Source organism: Micropterus dolomieu, linkage group LG09 (assembly GCF_021292245.1).
Source record: "Micropterus dolomieu isolate WLL.071019.BEF.003 ecotype Adirondacks linkage group LG09, ASM2129224v1, whole genome shotgun sequence".
In the NCBI taxonomy this organism is placed as follows: Eukaryota; Metazoa; Chordata; class Actinopteri; order Centrarchiformes; family Centrarchidae; genus Micropterus; species Micropterus dolomieu.
In genome coordinates, this window is record NC_060158.1 from 11,758,905 (window position 1) to 11,780,442 (window position 21,538).

The following is a 21,538-nucleotide window of genomic DNA, read 5'->3' on the forward strand; positions in this document are numbered from 1 at the left end:
GTAGTTTGCAGCAGTATTTTATTTCTTATTCTTTTTTATTTTATATAATGTATTTATTATCTGTTAGAATGTACATATGATTAAAATTATAGATCGTTGCATTCTTTGTAAGTGGGCAAACCTGCAAAATCAGCAAGGGGTCAAATACTTATCTGTCCATCTGTGTAGAAAGTGTTTAATGGATATGAGAATGAATTAACCCATTCAGTTTATCAGTAATTAAATGGGTGATAAATCCTCAAAAACAAATCCCTCAAATCACTAACAGGACAGCACTCTGTTTAAATGATTTATTGATGCAAGCAGTTTTATGGGCAACCTTAGTGATTGACTCATACAAACAAAAACCATACCTAAACTTAACCATTGTTCTTACTAGAGCCCGACCAATAAATTGTCATGATGATATTATCAGCCAATATGAGCTTATTGTTGATAAATCAATATCTATGTTTATAACAGCCGATAAATGACAATTGTTAAAGAAATGAAGAGACAGATAACAGATCCTTCAGTCATGTTATGAGTGTTGTCTTTGCATAGTTTCTCCACCAGAGGGCACTCTAAAACTCCCCTGTTGGCAACTCAAGTTTGGAGCCACAAATCCAAAAAGGCAGCAGTCAGCTGACATAATCAGCTGTACATTCCTTCAAAGTACTAGTCATCACAATGAAAAAAGGTTATTTTTAAGCTGCTTTATGTCATGTTGTCTTGGTGAGGTCTCAAAACTACACATAACAAATGTTAGGGATAATCTTTGTTTGTGTTATGATTTTCTGAAAAGAAGAAAAAAAAGAATATCGACCAAGATATCAAATTTTAAAATCCTTACATTTTACAATCAGTATATGCCTTTTAAGATCCCATATTGGTCTGGCTCTAGTTCCTTCATTCTGACCTATAACTACTCATCACTTAAAACATCACCTAGATGTCAGTTCTGATTAAAATTAAATTAAATTATTAAATTCTCCGCTTGAAAGCATCTCCTCTGTGAATCTCTTATTATACCAGGTCGTTTACATATTCTTTTATATTATTCATGACGTAAACACAAGCAATCTCTTTTGACGTGCAGTTCTGATGCATCATTTAACTTGTGTCTTACTGTGTTAGACTGCAGTGAATGCTACCACAGCAGAGCTCCTGAAGAAGCAGGAGGAGCTGGAGAAGAAAGCCCGTGAGCTGGAGAGGAGAGAGAGGGAGCTGGAGTCACACAGCCTGGGACCTGGAGCCAGTAAGAGAGGGAGGATAAGAGGGGAGCGAGGAAGTAGATACCTAAATGTATTATTGATTTAATAAACTATTAATGACATTTTCCCACTGCTTTCTGCCTCAGCCCGTCAAAATAACTGGCCGCCGCTGCCTTCATTCTGCCCTGTGGGCCCCTGTTTCTACCAGGACATCAATGTGGAGATCACTCAGCGCTTCCAGCGCACCGTCACCATCATGTACTACTTCTGGATGTGTAAGTTCCTGTGACTCCTACTACTGTAGGTGCTGTTGTGTGAAATCCCAGGATCTAGGTCATAATCAACCAGCAACCTCCGAGGTTGAAAAATTAAGCCAACACGAAAGTGCCATAAACTGTAGTTCATCACAGTGGTACGGGAGGTGAATTATATTACAATTATATTAACGCTTAAAGTTATGCATAATTAAAGACATGGCTGCTTTGAGTGACAGGCGGGAGCCCTCTAAGGTGGCTAGCCGCTAGGTGGTTCCACAGCCAGGCTTCATTCGGCCCGCCTCAGCTCCACCACTTTGCCCATCTTTGGATTAGCCAGAGTCAGACACTGCCAAGATGGCGACGGCTGAAGCCGCCTGGAGCCACACATGTCACAGACACGTATATCCGTGTTTTATACAGTCTATGGTCATAATGTAACATAATTAATAAAGGGGTTTGGTTGGTGTGGCGGCAGGGGACAGTGGTACTGTATATGTGATTGGGGTTAAACTACACTGACTCTAAAATCTCTAACACTCAAGGTTTATCAGTGGAAGGCAGTGATATTGTAACTGAGAGAATCCCTTAAGAAACTGAACCTAGAGCTAAATCATGCCTGTGTGACTTATGCTGTACTGTCTGGAGTACAAGCTGGAATGTTTGTACAGAGATTCTGACACTTTACTGCTAGATAGAGGACTTTGTCAGGAACCAACACAAACCAGTTGAAGGTTCAGCTGTCTTCACAAGAGCTTGTTCAAATGGATGAAAATTACCAAGTTGTTTTTATTGACCCAAAGGACATGCACTGGAACAGTGTGTTTGTTTTTGAGTTCACATGCATGTTCGCAAATTTACATTTGCGAACATGCATGATATAAAATGAACCTTGATACAGATTTTGAAAATGACAGACAAAGAGGGAGAGAGACGGAAAGAGGAAGAGAATCTTACGCAGACTGTGAGACAGAAAGTACTAAGAGAAGAGCCGGCGAGCTTAACAAATTAAACTAAACAGAAATCATACAACATTTTCTGCTATGGTATATGTTTAAGTTCTATATTATTATTAATATTTTACTTCTGTCTTGACAACGAATATAGTTACCATTTAATTTTAATATATTTGCTTCACATAATGCCAAATCTGTCATAAAGCAAAGTGGCAGAGAGGTCACTTGCCTCTGTGTCCAAAGTAAAGTCATAATTACAGATTTGAGCATCAAATTGCATCAGCCAGAGGCCTTTTATTCAAAGTGGGGAAGGGTGGCTTGGATTTGTGTTTGAGTCCACAGCTCTGGAACGGACTCGGACTGCAGTGCTTTCCTCTTGTACAACTACTCCCATTCATCCTTCTGTGCCGTATCTCCCTTTTCTCCTATTTTATCAATGTTCAGTCTGCACTTGCACGCTGCTCTTCAACCTGATCTCCTCCCTGGCCATGTTCTGTGTGGACAGCACCGGTGGTGTTGGGCTGGGCCTCGCCATCCTCTGGGCACTCCTCTTCACCCCCTGCTCCTTCATCTGTTGGTACCGGCCTGTGTACAAAGCCTTCAGGTGTGCGCCACCGTCTTGATGGAAAAGACCAAAATATGTGTTGACTAAAATGTGTAAATTTTGTCCATGCTCCATTTGCTCTTTTGGTTTTGAGACAAGGCCTTTAAAGATGTCGTATGTATTTGCAGTAGGAAAACATTTTCACGTATTTTAACATTTATCTGACACTTTTATCCAAAGCGACTTACAATTGCTATATATGTCAGAGGTCACACGCCTCTGGAGCAATGAGGGGTGAAGTGTCTCGCTCAGGGACACAATGGTGGATCACAGTGGGGAGTTGAACCCACTGTCCCATCACCACCCCATAAATAGAATTGAGCTGTTGCTTTGTTTTGCTCAGTAGAAATGTTTTTCTCTCTTCTCTAGGAGTGACAGCTCCTTCAATTTCTTTGTCTTCTTCTTCGTTTTCTTTGCCCAAGTGGTCACCAACGTCATCATGACCATTGGTATCCCTGGATGGGGTTTCAGGTATGACTATTAAACAAACGCACATGCCTCCTTCCCATTCATGGTCATTTTTCATGTTAAAAACTATGTTACTGTGTATGGTTATTGCTATTTCAGTCACATACCTAATTTCAGTGGTGGAAGTAATTATTCTAACTCAACGTCTGTGCGTAAGTAAAAATTTGATGTACTTCACATGAGGATTTCGATTCTGTGCAACTTTCTACTCCACTACATTTGTCGGACTGCTTAAGTTACTTTACAGATTACAATTTTTCATACCCCTCCTGCCCTTGCTACGTGGTTCTCACGGAACTGCGATGCTCATAGTATATGATGTATTGTTGAAGATTAAATTACCCGGCAGTAGGTGAAATAGTTAAATTAGCATATTTCTAAACATCTACAGCAGTCAAATTCAACATACACTTTCAGGGATGTGATTGTTCCGGATTAATCCGGAATTCTGCATTTTGAACTGAAAATGTGATGCACGTGAATCATGCAGATCTGTAAAAAAAAAAGAAAGAGGGTACAGGACCTGGCCTAGTGAAATGGAAAGGATCTAGGTTGACGTGTGTAAAGTTTTCTTCCTTTCTTAGTATCAAGGATGTTTGTTTATGCTCAGCTGCCAATTCCACACCTGCCAGTGTGTACCACAGGCGCTCTCGCGCATCAGTGGTACGTAACGTTTTGGGCAGTAATAGGCCTTCTGCAAAATTACTTTTCCCAGTAAAGAGTAATGTAACGGATTACTATTACCAAAACAGTTGTATTATTACAGTTACTAATCCAAGTAACGGTGCGCTACTGAACGCACCATCCCTGACGTGAATGCGCGATCGCGCTGCAGCTCAGCGGCACCGGACCTTATGTTGTTAAAGTCAGCTGTTAGAAGCTAAAGGACAACTGGAGAACAGGGAGAGAGATATTTTCGACAGCTGTAAGTAACGTCATTGCCATTACTGTGTCACAGTCTAAGATGCAAAGAACATTGTCGTTCGTTGTAAACTTTGTGCGACCAGCAAAAAGTTTTCAACCGCGAAGAGTTTTACATTTATACTTAGGCTAATTGAAGCATCAGCTAAAGCAACACAGCAACGTGAAACTCAGAGAAACTCCGTCCGCTGCTGCCAGTGATGCTTGGACTCGTCGGGAGAGAGTGGCGTTATGATAGGCTATCACCCAGCAGTGGGCCTAAGTAGAGTAGCTAATATTACTTTTTTAAGGAGTAGGTCTATAGCCTATGCTAAGTAACTAGTAGGTAATATTATTTCTGAGTAACTTGCCCAACACTGAGTTGACAATAAGGAACAGATAAATTGGGAATGTTTTGATAATTGCTTGTTAGAGGCTAATGTTTTCTTTGACTTTGTTGTCTTTTGATCACTCATGTAGCCTATACACTTTACTGTGTGAATGGTTGCTCTTTAAGTCTTCCTTATGTTAAAGGTTTTGGCACGCTATTAATTAATTTCTTGTGAATGGTTGTGACAAGGTTTAGGCTATATAAGGCCTTTTCACACGGGTCGCTCCGCGCTCCTCATCAACAGACAGGCAAACAAGCTCTCCGAGGTAACCATGGCAACGGCTTCTGTGTGACTGGCGCGATCCCGTTAAACTGTCGCGGTCGTTCTCGCTGCCAGAGTTGAAATGCCAAACTTTTTCCTACAGTTTCCAACAGATAGAGACTGATCAGCTGTTTGAGTTTCCTGAAGAATATAATTGTTTCTTTAACAGTCAGGCCACCAGGTCTTAAACAGGCAACAACCTTTGCTGCTGTCTCTTATTCATAAAAAATCATCTATTAACTTCAACTGAACTAATTTGAAAGTTAGTAGTTACATTATTTAGTTATAGACTCAATTATTTCATGTTGCAAATTTAGCTGTTGAAGTTTGGTAAAAATGAATACAAATTAATAATTATTATAGAGAGGTTGCAATGGCACAGTGGATTAGGCCCTTGTCTTTGATTCCCACTGCAACACATCCATTAAATAACTAAGTGTCATGGGTGCTACTTTACCTTCCATGTTAGAGCCACCGCCAGTTTAATCAGGGTGTCGGGTGGTGTCAGTATATTTTCCTGCTTTTTTGCCCTTTGCCAATCACATGTCTGACACATGAATATGGATCCAGACACATCATATATAGTAAGGCCATTATTACTCATGATTACCTTTACTTTTGATACTTTAATATAAGTTGCTGATAATACAAAAAAATAATTATAAACTAATAAATTACAAACTTTTACTTATGGAAGGTTCTGAATGCAAGACTTGTTCTTGTAGTGGATTATTTTCCTTGTGTGGTAATGAGTATTTTTACTTAAGTAAAGGATCTGAATACTTATTTCACAATTGCCTTATTTGAATGCAGACTTTCTCACTGACAATGTTTGTCATGAAAAAAAGCTCTTTGCACTCCGGATGAAATTTTCCAGGCTACACTTTGCAAATGCTATACAACTTGCTTACTATCTGAATATGGCAGTGGACTTTTTCTTGCATCAGATGGCTAATTTTGTTAATTCTGCTTAACTAAGTGTGCATTGTGTTTATTTGAGTACAATGCTGACAGAACAAAGATAAGTGCATAATTAATAACAGGTGTACATGTCATTGTTTGGATAACATATTCACGCACAGATTGCGTTTTATGTCTAGGTGACATTTTTCCCCCTTGCGTTTTAAATCTCTGTTTATTTGTCTCTTTCCCTCAGCGGGTGGATTGTGAGCTTGGCTGCTCTGAAGTCCAGTGTCCCCGTTGGTGTGATCATGATGATGAATGCTGTCCTCTTTACTGCCCAAACCGCCATGGGGGTTGTCATGTTGAAGAAGGTGACAACTGAATATATTTGTTTACATACAGGAAAGATTTAACAGTAGTGACTCAAATTAAGGCTGTTTTTAAGGCTTTTAAGGCTTTTTTTGACAAGGTGTCAGTCACACTTTCCATGTATGGACTAATTAACTGCGTACTCAAGAGTATTATCAGAAAAACAGAAACCCCATAGAGTAGAAGCACAAGTAGGGCTTGGCAATAAAACAATAACAATAATTATCTTGTTATAATTTTCCTCAATAACAATATAACAAATGTTCAATAAAGGTTTGATTTTATTCATTTGAATCACAAATGAATTAGCACTTAGTTTTTCTATTAAGATATTTATTTTGTTGAGAAAAAGGGATTGAATTTTTTTTAAATTTCATTTTACTCATGCATATTTGTTGAAAAAGGATTTTTATCATAATTGAGTTTTTTTAAAACTCAAAAGAAATAGTGATTTCACATTTATTGTGATAATTATCGAGAATGATCAGAAACCTGAATAAGGTGTTTACTTGCCAAATTATCCTGGATATAGCTGGATTACTCCAGCTATCAGATCCAGGTGTCTTACAGCCGACATGAACTTGTAATTAAGTGTGTCCTACGTCAATATGTGACGTACATCTACTCATGTTCACAGTGCAGCAGTAAAGATGAACTTAACCTTTGAAAGAACAGTGTTTTAGTCTGGCAGGTTAACTGAAGCACTGGTTAAGACTGACAACTAACCTGGATCAGGCTAGACTGGACGAAAGAGTTTTCATCGCAACTTTGGTCAGACCTATTTAAACTTCCTTCATGAAACACAAAATCCGGAAAATGAGCCTGACTTACTGAAATAAGCCTGGTTTAACTGGTAATCTGGCTTTATGAAACACCCCTAGGTGAGACTAGGATATGATGTTGAACACGCATTGTTAACACAGTCCCTTTATGGTTCTCGACAATCTAGAAGAAAATTAATTGAATAAATTATGTATTTGAAATGCAGACATTTGCACAAAAAGGCAGAAAAATAATCATAGTTTTTTGTCAATATAAAGTTCTCCATTTAAATCCACTCAATAAGTGAAGGACTAGAATATTCAAGTCAAATAATACTTGAATGTTAATGTGCACTGTGCTTGTAAATAAATGAATTGAGGTTACAAATTAATGGTAGACAATTGAGAGACACTGTGACACGATCTAATAGCTAAATAACACTGAAATATGTCAAAGGAAAAGAGAAGAATCAAAAATGTCGAGCTGTATTTGCACTTTCTACCTGGTCTGTGCAAGTCCTTGCACCTGCTTGTGCCCAGGCGGTGCACCTGCCATGGAGCAGTCAGTAGATAACAAACAGTCCGAAGAATGGCCAGGATATCAGGTTCTACGTATCATTTTCACCCTTACAATGTGCATGATATTATGATGTATCAGGTGTCAGCGCGCTCTGCTCTTCCCCGTCTTACAGGTCCACAGTCTGTACAGGCAGACCGATGCCAGCTTTCAGAAGGCCCAGGCCGAGTTCGCCACCGGAGTCATGTCCAATCAGGCCGTACGCCAGGCCGCTACCAGCGCTGCCACCAGCGCTGCCCAGGGGGCCTTCACTGCACCTCGATAGAGAGGGACGAGAGGGGTTGGGAGGGTAAGAAGTGGAGCAGGATGAGGATGAGGGCCCATTCAGCTTAATAGAGGATCTGTCAGTATTTATTTCCCCACAGGTGATTAGAATTTGACTGGGGGTTGAAACTGAGTCTGTGTAATTACTGCTGAGCAACTGAACTTCAGGCCATGTGCATGAGACCGAGGTGGGGTTTAATTTCTGAAGGTGTATAGGACAAGTTAGCTACATTGCCAAACCAGGACCTAACAAACCACCAAATTTTGAGTAAAGAAACAGAAACATGGTGTGCGATGTGAAAAAGAATAAGATAATGAAGCTGTATCAAATTTAGCGCAGTTGTACCAAGTGTCAGTGGATGCAGGGTTGTTGTTTTTTTTATGAAAAGACAAGCTGTGTGCCAAGCAGTTGTAGCCTCGATATTTTTACCTGGATGTACATTGTGTTTATGAGGAGCCATGTTTGAGACAAAGCGTAGGAGCTGAACACTTCAATGTTGCCATTCTAACATTTGATCCATAACTGAGTGGCTCAACTTTTGGTCAATGCCATTTTTTGTTTTTGTTGCTTAAGTGTAAACTAACAAGTTGTTTTGTTATTATTTTCAAATGAGAATGCCTATTTACCTTATTGCCAAAAGATTATGAACATGTGTTGTTTGGGTTACACTATATCTGTCACTGTTCTGTTGGTATTGCTTGTTGTTCTTAATGATTATTACAGGTCACTGTCTTGGTTTTAATAAAAATGTATTGTCATGCAATAGGACTACTGCAGTTATTATTGCCTTAATTTAGTGACAAGATAATAGGTTGCAGGAACAGAAAACCTACTTTTTTGATCTGAGATTAGATAAGATTGTAATATTGTGTGTATATATATTTTAATTGAGTCAGTACTTTCACTTTAAGCATGTTTAATATCTTTACATACAGACTGTTTAATAGCGCTTTATGGTTACTGGTATTGCGTTACCAAAAACCACTATGGTCGAGTTCTGCACTGAAACTAGAGACGCATTTGCGTTTTTGTAAAAAGAGAAGATCCCCCTTAAACATTTTTTTATTCTCTGGCGACACCCACCATACTTGAAGGAAACTGCATCCGTGATGTCACCCTGACGAGTTGTTGCTTTTCGAGCTTTGGAGTTTCTTTTAGCAACTTGATTTTTGCAGCGGTGACCAGAAGCGAGTCAGATCTTGATGCCGCAGGTCAACTTGATTACAGGCTCTCATTTATTTATTTAACAGTTTTTGTCGATCTCGTCTAAAAACCTTTACTGTATAAAGTTTATTTATAAAAATGACAACGTGCCTGCTCATTAATGATTGTAATGTGCCATCTGCAGCCGGTATTCTGACAGGTCCTGGGCACCAAACCCTCCTTCACTGCTTTGACCCGCCGGACAAACGTCTGAGACTTTTATGGGCTGCCACACAGACGTCAGGCGCTGCGCTTCACCGTGAAGATGGCGGAGGCTGCGGAGACACCACAACACCGTTTTTTCTGTCACTGCTGTAAACGTGAAACTAACCCCAAACTCCCGGTGAGTCACTTTGAAGCGTGTTTATTATTCCACACGTGCCGGTCTGGGAATCATCCACGCGGCCAGGAGGAAGGAATTAAGACCTTTTAGAGTATTTGTTTATATTTTTTATAAAGTTAACTCTAATTAGTTACTAAAATTATAATCACTGGGACCACTAATGCTCACACATAAGAGTCTGTTGGTGGTTGTTTATGTGCGTACAGCATGCACCAAGATCTTACATTAGAGAGAGAGAGAGAGAGTGAGAGAAATCTGGCGATTCACGATGCCATATTTAGAAGCACCACTGTTAGCGACTTTGTGTCCAGTTGTCTTCTGTCAACTATGTGTGAGAGACGTAAGAGGGGCTGGCTGGGTGTCACCACATGCGCCAGCAGCATATGGTTTCCTAAACTGTTCCATGCCACAAAGCCGCAAGCAGGTGCCTTTAACCCCCTGCAGCCCGATTTGTTTTGTCCCCTTTCTGTCTTAGTGAAGTCCAGCTGAAAAGAATAACCGTTTAACTTTTATTGGAAACTAATTTCACCCGGTAATTTAGTTCGGAGCGCTTTTTTTGGCACGATTACGCACCGATATTGTTGGAGCAAAAGCGCACCTGTGTAGGTCTATGTGAAAAAGAGAGATATTGTATTAATCTGGACTATATTTATAAGAAAAAAAACTTGATGTAGAGAGACAGGAAGCATTGGATCAAAGGGATTATATGTGACAAGTCCCCAGCCAGAATCTAACCGGGGACATTTTATGAATAATGTGCCTAACCTCTAAGCCACAAGGATGCCCCAATTTTGTGTACTTTTGTTCATGGGGATGCGATTTGGTTTGGGCCAGAACAGCAGAATGCAATAATATTTTCGACTATAGAGTGCTTCAAACTTTGTGGCAAGGGTTTGGGAAAGGTAACTGTGGTCACTGGTCATGACAGTGACCTGGGGCATCCTTGTGCTGTAGTGGTTAAGATGCATACAATATAACCACTATACCTGGTTTGAGCATTTGTTGCGAGTCATACCCATCTCTAACTCCCCTCTTTTCTTTCTGTATTTACACTATCTAGTCACTATCTAATGAAATAAATCAAAACATCCTAACATGACATTGACCACATTCACAAAGCCAGAAAGACATTTTTTCATGTGAGACAGCTTGAATGGCCTGCACAGAGCAATGACCTCAGCCCCATCCAACAACCTTTGGGGTGAACTGGAACATCGACTGTGGGCCGGGTGGCAACCTCACTAACATGATTGTGGCTGAATGAGAGCAAATCTCTGCAGCCAGGTCCAAAAAGTCTTGTCAAAAGCCTTCCTAGAAGAACGGAGGTGACAGGTGTGTAAAATGGATATAATTAGAAGTTCAAAGATGTATTGCACCGTTCAAGAAGTTACATTGTCATTTTAATAGTAAGTCCAGTAAGACCTCAGCAGCCTCCCAGTCCAGCAGATTAATGGCCAAAGTTTTGAAATGAGATAAGAAGTTTCTCTGTCCACGTTCTTTTGGTCGAGTAGTGTATTTTATTTTTCTGTTCAAGGATTTCGTCTGCCCCAGATGTGACTCTGGCTTCATTGAGGAGGTGACAGAAGACTCCAGGTACAGCTCAGTTTTGGTGTTTAAATGTACTGTTCTTTATACTGTAAATTGAGAGTATTACCTCTCTGTTTTATACAATTTTAAAACATGTATTAAAATGTATGATGGTTGCTGTTGGCAAGTCTGAAAATGTTAATTATTTGAAAAGTCAACATTTTGTAAATACAAACTTTTCATTAGACAATTATCAAGAGTGTCAGGCTCTGTGTTTGTCATTTTTCACCACTGATATTAAATCTGTTTTTTATGTTACTGTCTAGTCTCCTCCAGGACAGCACATCAGTGGCCAGTGAAGATTCAGACTTGTTATTCTCAGAAGTATGTCCTTGCAAATGGCATTTTAATTAGAACACTCCTCTTTCTCTGAGGCTCTGTTTGACACGTTGCTCCTCTGGTCTCTCTCCAAGTTATGGCAGCTGTTGTTTATGGAGCGCTCCGCTCTGCTGTCGCATCCACCCTCCTCAGAGTCCGACCCGGATGACAGTGACCAGGTATCTGCAGGTCAGAGCCAACCTTCTCCGGAGCCGCTAGTTGCTGCTGAGGGCAGAGATCCAGAGTCTCCTTCCCACCCTGAACAAGAGAGTTCATCCAGGCCTGAACAAAGGCCTGCAGTGGAAGGGTGTGTGGACATGGTACACAGAAACATCACCAGTGTGTGCTGAATAAAATATTTCTTTCAATTTATGTCTTAAGATGTACAGTACAAGGAACTAAAAGGCAGACATAAAACCAACAACCACAAATGTGCAGTTTAATACATAAACAGCTGTGTTTTTGCACAGAGGCTCATTTATAATTTTGTTTTGAACAGAAACAACAAAAAATCATTTTCATAGTACCTACAGGTTTATGAGTTTCTACAAGTTTGAAACTTTTTTATAATGTAAACACACAATTACATGGGATTAATTAGCTTCAAAGGCTGATTAAACTTGGTAACGCTTTAGATTACAGTCCACAAATTAAAGTATATAAAGTAGATGCAGGCTATCAATAAAAAATGTAGTTACCTACTTGTAACAGGGCAATATAAGGGGAGAGGACAAGAGGTTAGGGAGTAAGGCCATAACAACTTTGTGGTTAAGAGGGACTTTAAAAAAATTTGTGTAAGAAAAGACACTAAGAATTACCTACATATTTAATATTTACTAGGTATAGTAATATTATTACTGGATAACAAGACAAGATAAAATGGTTAAAATAGGGAAACCATAATTATTTTAACGTAAGTTATGACACTTAACACAAGTTAATTTTAATAAATTTTAGAATATAAAGTACATTATAAATGTAGTGTACGTTATTGTTGCTGCTGGAGAACTAAACATTAGGCTAAGCCTGGGGAAGAGTCATGTTATTACAGAATCACCAGTGTTCACGTCCTGTTATATCATAAGATTAGAAACAGTTAAGGAGCCAAAATACTTTCACTCACAAACAATCTTTTTTTCGGGTTTATTTGATAACAAACAGTATTAAAAATTAGTGTGGCGTGCTTTTCATTTATAAAAAATTACATGTCATTTTGATCTTTTACTCAAGCATGTTGCTGTAGTAAAGGCTGTTAGTCTTTTAACAATAGTACTCCACTATCAGGACAAAGCATGTGGGATAAAGCTCCCGCACTACAGAAAGTCTGTATGTAGAGTATATGGTTTGTAACCTAAAGCGTATCCTTAACCTGTATTACAAATATCTATATATATCTATAAAGATTACCAATCAATATTTACCCACAGTGTGTGGAAGGATTCAAATTTATACATTTCTGGTTGTAAGAACATGTTTCCGTTTGAACAGGATGGCTTTCCCCCGTACTTTAGAAGTGTTGTTACTTGATACTGATGTGGTTATACAGTTATTACATTATATATTCCTCAAGCTTCCATACTTAAGGATCCCTATGAAATAATTTGATACAAACAGCTAAAAACCATTATTCGTCATCTTGCTTACAAGTGCAGTCATGGGAATCTTCCTCTGTTATCTCAGTATCAAACTTACTAGTGTGCTGTAACACTTCTAATCTGTTGTGCGCCTAGAAAACAGCTGCATGCATCACAAAGGAAATCATAAAGGCATGGCATGAAGTGAAACTGTTGAATATACAGTATAAGTATGTGTTTTGAAAGCACACTAAAGCAGACATCTTTGCTGTCTGTTTCTGCCTTCTTAAGGATCGTGCAGCAGTTCTTGGCCGGCCTGTTTGCCAACAACGGAAACCCGGGCTCTGCACCAGCTGCACTGTAAAGCTTTTTAATTTTTGATTTGCATCATTTACTTTTGATTTAATTTCATCTTGTGTGACAGCCTCCCTCTCTCTCTGTTCCTGTCTCTCTCCTGCTCACTTTCTGTTTGTCTCACAGATCAAGCATGCTACAGTTGTATGCAAACCCTGGAGATTATGCGTGGGGTCAGGGAGGTCTGGACACTGTCATCACAGAGGTCAGTGATATCAGAGGGAGTGATTTCTAAGCATTGTTGCCTCATTATTAGTTTTAGCATTGTTTCCCCTCTCTTTTGACCTTTTATGATGAAACACAAATGAATAAACGCCTTTTACATCTCCTATTCCATTCTTCTTCCTTGTCCACACCCACAAAATCTGTTACCATCATACGTTTTTTATGCTTTTATCTGTTTGTTAGAACTCCCTTGTTTTACTGCCTCTGTCTCCCTCTCTTCCCCACATTTCTCCACCTGTATATCCATACTCTGTTTCTTCTTCACCTAGTTGTTAGGACAGTTGGAGAACACAGGTCCCCCTCCTGCAGAAAAGGACATGATCTCATCTCTACCAACAGTATGCATCTCTCAAGAACAGACAGGTAGCAATCCCAGCATGGCAGACTGCACAACACGTCTCATATTAGGCGATTGGTTTGAAACGGGAATCTTCTTTCCTTTTCCCTCAGTGTTTCCATTCCTCTTTATATCCTCCTCTATCTTCCCTTTCCTCCTATTAGTTGAGTTGATCTCTCTTTCCCTCCATTTATTTTTCATTCCCTTCTCCTCTTTACTTCCATCTTTCCTTTCCTTCTCCAATCATTCACCCCCCCAATATCTTTCTTTCACTCTTTTCCTCCTTCAATCGTTCATTTCTCCTTCTTTTCTCTCCTTTCTTTCTTTTCCTCTTATTTGTCCTTCCCACGTCCTATGTTTTTCTTTTCCTATGTTTCTTTTTCTTCTCTTATCCTTCCTTTTATTTGCCTCCTTCTCTTTCCTTTCCTCCTCCATCTTTCCTTCCCTTGTCCTATCTCCCTTTACCTGCCCTCCTCCTATCTTTTGTTTCTTTCTATTATCCTTCACTTCATCCCCGTACTTTTCCTTTCCTCCACCGTTCTTTCCTTCTCTCTTCCTATCTCCCTTCACCTGCCCTCCTCCTATCTTTTGTTTCCTTCTATTATGCATCCGTTCATGTGCCCACTTTTCCTTTCCTCCTGCCTTTTTTCCCTTCTCTTTCTATTTCCTTTTACCTGCCATCCTCTTTCTTTTTCTTCTATTATCCTTCCTTCCCTCCTCCTCTCTTTGCTTCCCTTTCCTCCCTCAGCCTTTCCTTAACACCCCATAACTTTATTTCTGTCTTGCTATCTTTTCTTTCCTCCTCCTGTCACTCATCTCTCTTCTTAACTTTCCCAACCCTTTCTTTCCTCTTGCTATCACTCCTTCCCTCCTCCTATCTTTGCTTTCCTCCTCCTTATTATAAAGAGGAGCTTTTATCCATGAATGCCATATTTATGAGTATTAAATCATTAAAAAATGTTTTTTGGCATGAATGTAGACACTTCTAGAAAGTAATGGCTCACACAGTTCATGAACGTGGTGCTCCTGATTAATAAAGGTCTGCTAAACAACAAAGCAAGGTATATTGACCAAGGATATACACCAGAGAAAGGTGTCAATCACAGCATAATGTATTGACCATTTATAAAAAATCTATGGTAAAAGTGTTATGTAAGCTGCTAGATCTTTATTCACAGATCATTAAAGTGGGTTAGCTACATGAAATGACAGAAAAATGTATCACTGTGTTACACTGGAATGGCCTATAGACCTGTCTTACACATTTAAGGTGTAATGAATCATCAAAAATAGAATGACTGGGTTTTCTGAATCTACTTCTCGCTCTGTGTGTCTCTCTCACACACACTCATACCTTCTGTTTCTGTTTTCTCTCCCAGATTGCAGACTGGAGTGTCCAGTTTGTCGGGAGGAGTATTCATTAGGCGAGTCTGTCAGGAAGCTCCCCTGCCTCCATTACTTCCACAGTGAATGTATAGTGCCTTGGCTGGAGCTGGTAAGAATGAGGATTGGATGTGGTCAGTGGGCTGAGGGGTTGGAAGGGATGTTAGATTTGTCATGAAGTTTTTTAACAGTGTGTCACACATCCTGAGTTGAGGGGCTGTGACGACAACACAGAAACTTTTTTGTTACCAAAAAGTTAACTCATGTTTTTCTGCTGTAGTCCACTGACTTTTTACCTGCAGCTTAATACGTCTTTCTCTCCCTCTCACAGCACGATACCTGCCCAGTGTGCCGAAAAAGCCTTGCTGGCGTCGACAACAGCCTCCCGCCCACGTCAGAACCCCCAGAAGCCCGCTCCATCAGGACCGAGCAACAGGAGAGGCAGGCGATCTGAGAAGCAACTCGACCTTCTTTACTGTTTTCATGAGACACGCTTCTCTCCTCAGACCACCACACTGACTGCTTTTAAATAAAATATACATTACTCTCACTTGATTCACGCATTTCTGCTAAGGAACTTTATGTTTTTTTACTTCAACATCTTTAAGCTACCCTACAAACAAAAAAGGACGCTGCAGTTTGCTGAAAAGATGTGGAGGTGATGTGTCCTTCTTGCTACACCGCCCTCTGAGGTGGATTTCTGTATGACTGACTTTGATGTCATGAACTAATCATCACTGAGCTGCCAGTGCGTCAAAATGATGGGGAGTTGTGAAGTAACACTTTTGCATTAGGGCTCTTAGTAATGATGCAGTATATTTTGTGGACCTTTTTCCACCTAATCGGATTCATCATTGATCTCCTCTATATTTAAACCTGTTATTAAAGTTTAACCCCTGATACTCAACCTGTGCACCTTCTTTCATTTCTGAGGCAGATATTTATTCACAGCCATACTACAGACTTTTTATTGGTCTACCAATCAGTCTGTTTTATAATCAGTTAACATGGCAGCTTTGTTTTACTGAGTTGAGTGCCTATTTTCTGTTCACCTTTTGTGGTGATCGCTGTTGTAACTGCTTAGTAGATGACTGGTATTTTTTGTCAGATCTTAGACATCAGTATAGTACAACAGAAAAGTGTACTTGAATATGGCAGTATATGTAGAATACAGTCGAATATACCCCATTCCAATAAAATATAGTCTGATTAAACAGGATAGTGCAGTATATCATTGAATCGACAGGAATATAAAATACACCTCTGTTTCAATACAGTACACAGTAGGTAGCCTTTACAGTACCATATAATTGTTGGCTATGGAGCAGTGGCATAGAACAATACACACAGTGGTCAAACAAGTCAGTTAATCAGGCTAGTTGATGACAGAAAATGAATCGCCACCAATTTTGGTAATTAATTAACAGTAAGTCATTTATTAAGCAAAAGTGCCTTTGTGCTTTTTATCATTGTAAATTAAACATTTTTGGACTGTTGGTCAGACAAAACAAGCAAGCTGAAGACATGACATCACCTTGCACCTTGGTACTTGGATGTATTTACTATTTCTGACACTTTATAGACTAATCAATTAATCTGAGGGGAAGAAATCATCAACAGGTTAATCAATGATGAAAATAAGCAGTTGCAGCCCTAGTAGAATAGAACAGGTGACTCTACTATAATACAGCACAACCTATAGAATATATTTTACAGCTAACAAAAGCCAAGGATTAGATAAAAGACAAGATATACCTTTATTAATCCCCTGTAGGGGAAATTCAGGTTGACATAGCAGCACAGATGAATGTATGTAAATGCAACAACAGAGTAGAGTAGAATTTTTTTTGTTTTCAGACTCATCAATGAATCATTTAGTTATGGCCTATAATTTGGTTAAATAAAGTATAGCCTAGTGGAAAATGCCCATCTCTATTTCCCAATGTTTAATTAAATTTTTATTACCAACAGTCTAAAACCCAAACATATTTGATTTACAACCATAAAAACAAACAGAGAAAAGCAGCAAATCCACTCATTTAAGAAGCTGGAACCAGAAATGGTTGGTATTTTTGCCAAATAAACTACTCATTAAAATGATGTCCGATTAATTTAACATCAATGAACTGATGGATTAGTCGACTAATCATTTCGGCTGGAACAGAAAAGTTAAGCTAACATCTTTATAGAGCATACTTATTTACTTATAGGCCGACACGGCTCCCGTTGCCTGCTGCAGTGTGTACTGTTTCTATAATGTAACGTTATGTTGACACTCTCTCTGTAGCAGACCAGGCACCGCCAGTTTGACAGTTGACGGTTTCATACAGTAAACACACTCTGAACCAGCCCGAAAACACGGCAACCGAAAGTAGTTAAATAATGAAACACAGACATTTTTGTCAATGACCAGGGACCGCAGGAACCGCTTACGACCGACATTTGCTCTCCTCTGCTCTCCTTTTCTCCCCTCTCTCCCTTCCGCCCTCCTCTGCCCGTCCTCCCTCCCTCCCTCCCTCCCTGGGACCGAGAATGCCCGTGTTGTACTGACACAGTAGCGATACGGGCTGATCAGACATGGAGGCCCGATTAATGAGAGAGGCCCGTGCTGACACATCCAGGCCTAGCTAACGGCGTGGCGGAGTGGATTTCGGAGCATCTCGGGAGATATTACGGATACCAGTTGCTGTAAGGAAAAAGGATTTTAGCACCGAGGAAGAAGAAATAGAGGGAGATCCATTTCGGGTCTCTGTTGATTCAACGCAGCCGCCATTTTGTTGACAGTTAGTGTTTTTTTAATAACCTACACGGAGCTGCGTCTGTTATTTCATGCCGCTGGAATATAATTCGCCACATTTTTTGCGTCTGAATTTCAGTCGATTTAATTATGCGTTTGTCTTTGAATCAGCGTGAGAATTTTTTTTTTTCTGGTTTAGCTGAGTTGCTAGTGCATCGTTAGCCGTCGTAGCTGAGATGTAGTAACACGAGTGCCTACGAGAATGTGACGGAGATGTAAGATTATGTACATCACTTGTCCAGGGTTGTGTCATTTTCACTCGGTATACACAAATTGCTTAAATGCTTTAGGCGTTTTCTACTCATGTGCAGCCTACACACAGTTAAAAGTTAAAGCTGTGCATGGCGAAATTAGCCTAAATCGCCTCAAACAGCCTGCTGATATATGGCTAGTTAGCCAGTGCCATTGATACAAAATGTAGCGCAGGCTGTCTATTATTGGAGGACTGGTAAGTTAGCTCCTAGCTTGTTAGAAAATAAACACAAACCTTTCACAATGCATTGGCTAAATTAAGCTCCAGGTGACCACGCTATTACTTTACCGCCCTGCCTGTTATTCTAAATATTATAGAAATACATTTCTTTTTGGAAAGGGGGGATGCTGTGCATGCTGGCAGTCGGCTTACACCATGGCAACTTTGTGCTTTGGAGGAGGCAAGGTTAACAATCAATTTTTTGTAGGTGGTCAAGAGCTGTGTGCATTGATTTATAAATTGAGATTTGTGGCTGCGCTCAAGATAATTACCTTGTCATAACCTATTTGACACATCTGAAAACCGCACAAACATTCGTTATGCAATTGTATCTTGAATACAAAATACTCATTTCAGATTGACGTACATGCCATAGAGCTATATCTTAAAAACATCATAGTAACCCAAAGCTGACATTTTTCATGTTTTTGGTTTTGGCAATTCAGCACTCGGAAGATACAATATGTGACCATCATGTTGATACACACGAAGGGAGGACACAGAGCCAAATAATGTGAACACCGTTTCTGGACAATTACAGTGGTGAGTGAATAATAAATATATGTGTTGATTTGTTGTTGCTGTTGACATAACAGCGTAGATTCACTGGATCAGATTGCTCATTGTTATTGTCAGTGCCTTCAGCAGATTTTAAAAGTCCAGTGTTTAACGTTACGCACGAGCAGATGTTTGCAAAATTATTTCTCGACTGCGTGCATTGCAGTGTCACCCTAACGGCTTTGAGAAACTGCAAGAGCATGTCTGTGAGGCCGGATTTCCTTTCGATCGAGACAGTAATGACGAGTATGACTAAACAGGGATGTGTTTACTGAGAGAATCTGAGTACTTGCAGGTAAAATTAAGACTCAGGAGTTACCCCGTTGAGGGGCAGTGTTGACTGTACAGAAACTGAAAGCAGAGAACGTTATTTGGTTTGTTCAGCCCTCCGCAGGTCAACCTCGTTTTTTGCATAGCACGAGGCAAAGTGTAACTTGAAAAATCGTCGACACACATTTTATGCACTGTATTGTTAGGCAGTTATGAACAGGAATGAACTTCCCTGGGTTGTTACAGACTGAGGATGTTACTGGCCTGACCGACACCTGTCATTGCCGCCTCAGCTGCAGTTCGTTTAAGTCTTCGGGGTTTAAACATTATCAGCCGCTTACTTTTAAGGCCATGGTGTGTTACAAGTATGTTTGAGCACTTCCACCGTTAGATGACACAAAGTAATGGTAGTACTAAAGGAATTTGGCTGCTTTACCCCCCCCCCCCCGAGAGCTCTGTACTAATGCCGATGAAGTAAAAGTCCTGGAAATGACACACCGCTCTGAGGGCAGACGGCAGCCCTTGTGTGAATGATGTTGGGGGTGGGTGGGTTGGATACTACTGCTATGGCCAAAGGGAAATCAGCAGTTATGAACAACGTGTGCAAAAGTGAGGAGGGAGTGAAAGGAGGGAGGGAGGGAGTAAAGGGAAAGAAGAGGAGGGGGCGCGGGAAGTTGTTTACTACGTTCCTGCCTGCGCTGCCATTTCTTAGGCCTGATATTGATTATTGATTCTCTGTTTTTCATTTTAATTTCTTGCATTTTTAAGTGTATTTATTGGTCTTTCTACCTTAACCCCTAGTTATTACTCTGAAAGTAAAAGAGTAAAACAGACAGGCATGACTGATATCTGTCTTTAAAACCAGTAGTGCTTTTATTCTGTTGTTTTGCATTATGACTGTAAAAAAACGAAAATGACTGTAGTGTACCTCAATGCTAAATATGAAAATGATATGCTTTAGTGTTAAAGCTTATCAAGCACGAATTAGAAAGCGATTCGGCCCAGTATCAGATCGTTTACATGAGACAAAGTGCCAGTAAATGACCTGGCTTAGCTTGTTAGAGGTGAGAGGAATGTTTTGACTCTCCAGGAGTCTTTTCTCTAGACTTTTGTCAGTAGTCTCTCACAGAGTTGGGTACTATAGGGGCTTATTTGTGGCATAGCTGCTGTCAAGCTGCGGAAGCAGCTAGTATCTGTGTGAGCATTTAGTATAAAAGAATGAGGAGAACATTTGTCACTGAGAGAGGACACAGGGAACAGAGTTGGGGGGGTGGTGGTGGGTGAAATGTGTTTTTGATTAAAGTAAGGAACACAGTAACTTTAGTTTGTGTGCTGTTAATACTGCTTTCCAAGTTTGCGAAATAAGATTCAGGAAGAGGATGGGAAAGCTTAAAGAAAACGACGAAAGAACACAGAGATTGATGGAGTGTTAAAGAAAAGAGGGAGGTGTGATTTGAGAGTGGTATGTGTAGCGAGGGGGAGTCTGCACTTTTTAGGCGAAATGGAGTGAGTAATTGAAGTAAACACAGAAAAGAGGGCGTGGGGGAACTACAGGCCAGACTCCAAAAATCGGGCTGTGTGGTTCAACACAAAAATCTCTACTACTGTTTTCCACAGTCATAACCTAAAACAAACATAGTCTAAGACTCGGTGTAGGGTAGATGCCTTTTTTTCTCTTGCTGTGACAGTTTACTGATGTGATGACTTGTATGACTTTCCTGAGGCTCCATTAAGTGGCTCCTTTAGTGCTCTCCACTAATGTAGGGTGCAGAGAAACCGCCGGCAGGTTGACGCTCTATCACTCACTCTCAGTTGCTGCTGGCGAAGGCTGGGAAAGGCGGCCGGATCTTCTGTCTAGTCCCAGAGGGCCCAATGTGCTGAGGTCACAGTTCTGAATTGCCTCCAAATGACTTCACCCAGAGAAAGCACCTGCTTGGGGGCGAATCCGCATTAAATCACTCAGTGGCCACGGGGAGCTTTAGACAACTTCATTGAATTGGGCTGTCCTCTAAGGAGCACAATTAAGAAACATGCTGCTCTCTGCTGCTGCTGTGCTAACACAGGGTTTGAGCAGTATGCCACTATCACAGGCACACGTTTTCAATGTGGCTAATAAGGGAACTTAAGGGATTGCTCATTTGGCATCTTATCCTGTAACACCTAGGAAGGCTGTGGCAGCACTGTGGGATTAACTGTTCATTCTGGACTTTGTAG

General features: G+C 40.2%; 3 protein-coding genes across 10 annotated transcripts in view; all 3 read left to right on the plus strand.

Moving 5' to 3' along the window:
* scamp3 (secretory carrier membrane protein 3) overlaps window positions 1–8,666 on the plus strand; it is a 12,542-nt gene extending 3,876 nt beyond the window's left edge. Inside the window, exons 4-9 of the mRNA XM_046059292.1 lie at window positions 1,117–1,237; window positions 1,340–1,468; window positions 2,848–3,007; window positions 3,377–3,478; window positions 6,185–6,302; window positions 7,754–8,666. Coding sequence (XP_045915248.1) covers window positions 1,117–1,237; window positions 1,340–1,468; window positions 2,848–3,007; window positions 3,377–3,478; window positions 6,185–6,302; window positions 7,754–7,903 — 780 coding nt within the window. The 3' untranslated portion in view covers window positions 7,904–8,666. The remainder of the gene's footprint in view (window positions 1–1,116; window positions 1,238–1,339; window positions 1,469–2,847; window positions 3,008–3,376; window positions 3,479–6,184; window positions 6,303–7,753) is intronic.
* A 600-nt stretch (window positions 8,667–9,266) lies between these two features.
* rnf115b (ring finger protein 115b) lies at window positions 9,267–16,134 on the plus strand. Of its 2 annotated transcripts, none has more exons than XM_046057716.1 (9): window positions 9,267–9,449; window positions 10,984–11,042; window positions 11,303–11,360; window positions 11,450–11,674; window positions 13,220–13,288; window positions 13,409–13,487; window positions 13,777–13,870; window positions 15,224–15,339; window positions 15,559–16,134. In XM_046057716.1, exons 1-8 carry the CDS (start codon window positions 9,372–9,374, stop codon window positions 15,312–15,314), a joined length of 753 nt encoding a protein of 250 aa, XP_045913672.1. In that variant the 5' UTR covers window positions 9,267–9,371; the 3' UTR covers window positions 15,315–15,339; window positions 15,559–16,134. The 2 variants fall into 2 exon arrangements, with proteins under 2 accessions (XP_045913672.1, XP_045913673.1); XM_046057717.1 differs by having other exon boundaries at window positions 11,450–11,661.
* A 1,439-nt stretch (window positions 16,135–17,573) lies between these two features.
* The window catches only part of ash1l (ash1 (absent, small, or homeotic)-like (Drosophila)), a 33,510-nt gene continuing 29,545 nt past the window's right edge, over window positions 17,574–21,538 (plus strand). For 5 of the 7 annotated variants that reach the window (XM_046057923.1, XM_046057926.1, XM_046057927.1 and 2 more), the window contains exons 1-2: window positions 17,574–17,915; window positions 18,943–19,039. The gene's annotated coding sequence lies outside the window, so the exon portion shown is untranslated. Of the gene's footprint in view, window positions 18,011–18,222; window positions 18,240–18,942; window positions 19,040–21,538 lie in introns of those variants that run through there. The other 2 variants (XM_046057924.1, XM_046057925.1) reach the window with 2 other exon arrangements.

Coding starts and splice junctions, on each gene's coding strand:
- rnf115b (XM_046057717.1), top strand. CDS start 9,372: ATGGCGGAGGCTGCGGAGACACCACAACACCGTTTTTTCTGTCACTGC. Junction 11,662..13,219: donor CAAAGGCCTGCAGTGGAAGG/GTGTGTGGACAT, acceptor TGCCTTCTTAAG/GATCGTGCAGCAGTTCTTGG. Junction 15,340..15,558: donor TAGTGCCTTGGCTGGAGCTG/GTAAGAATGAGG, acceptor TCCCTCTCACAG/CACGATACCTGCCCAGTGTG.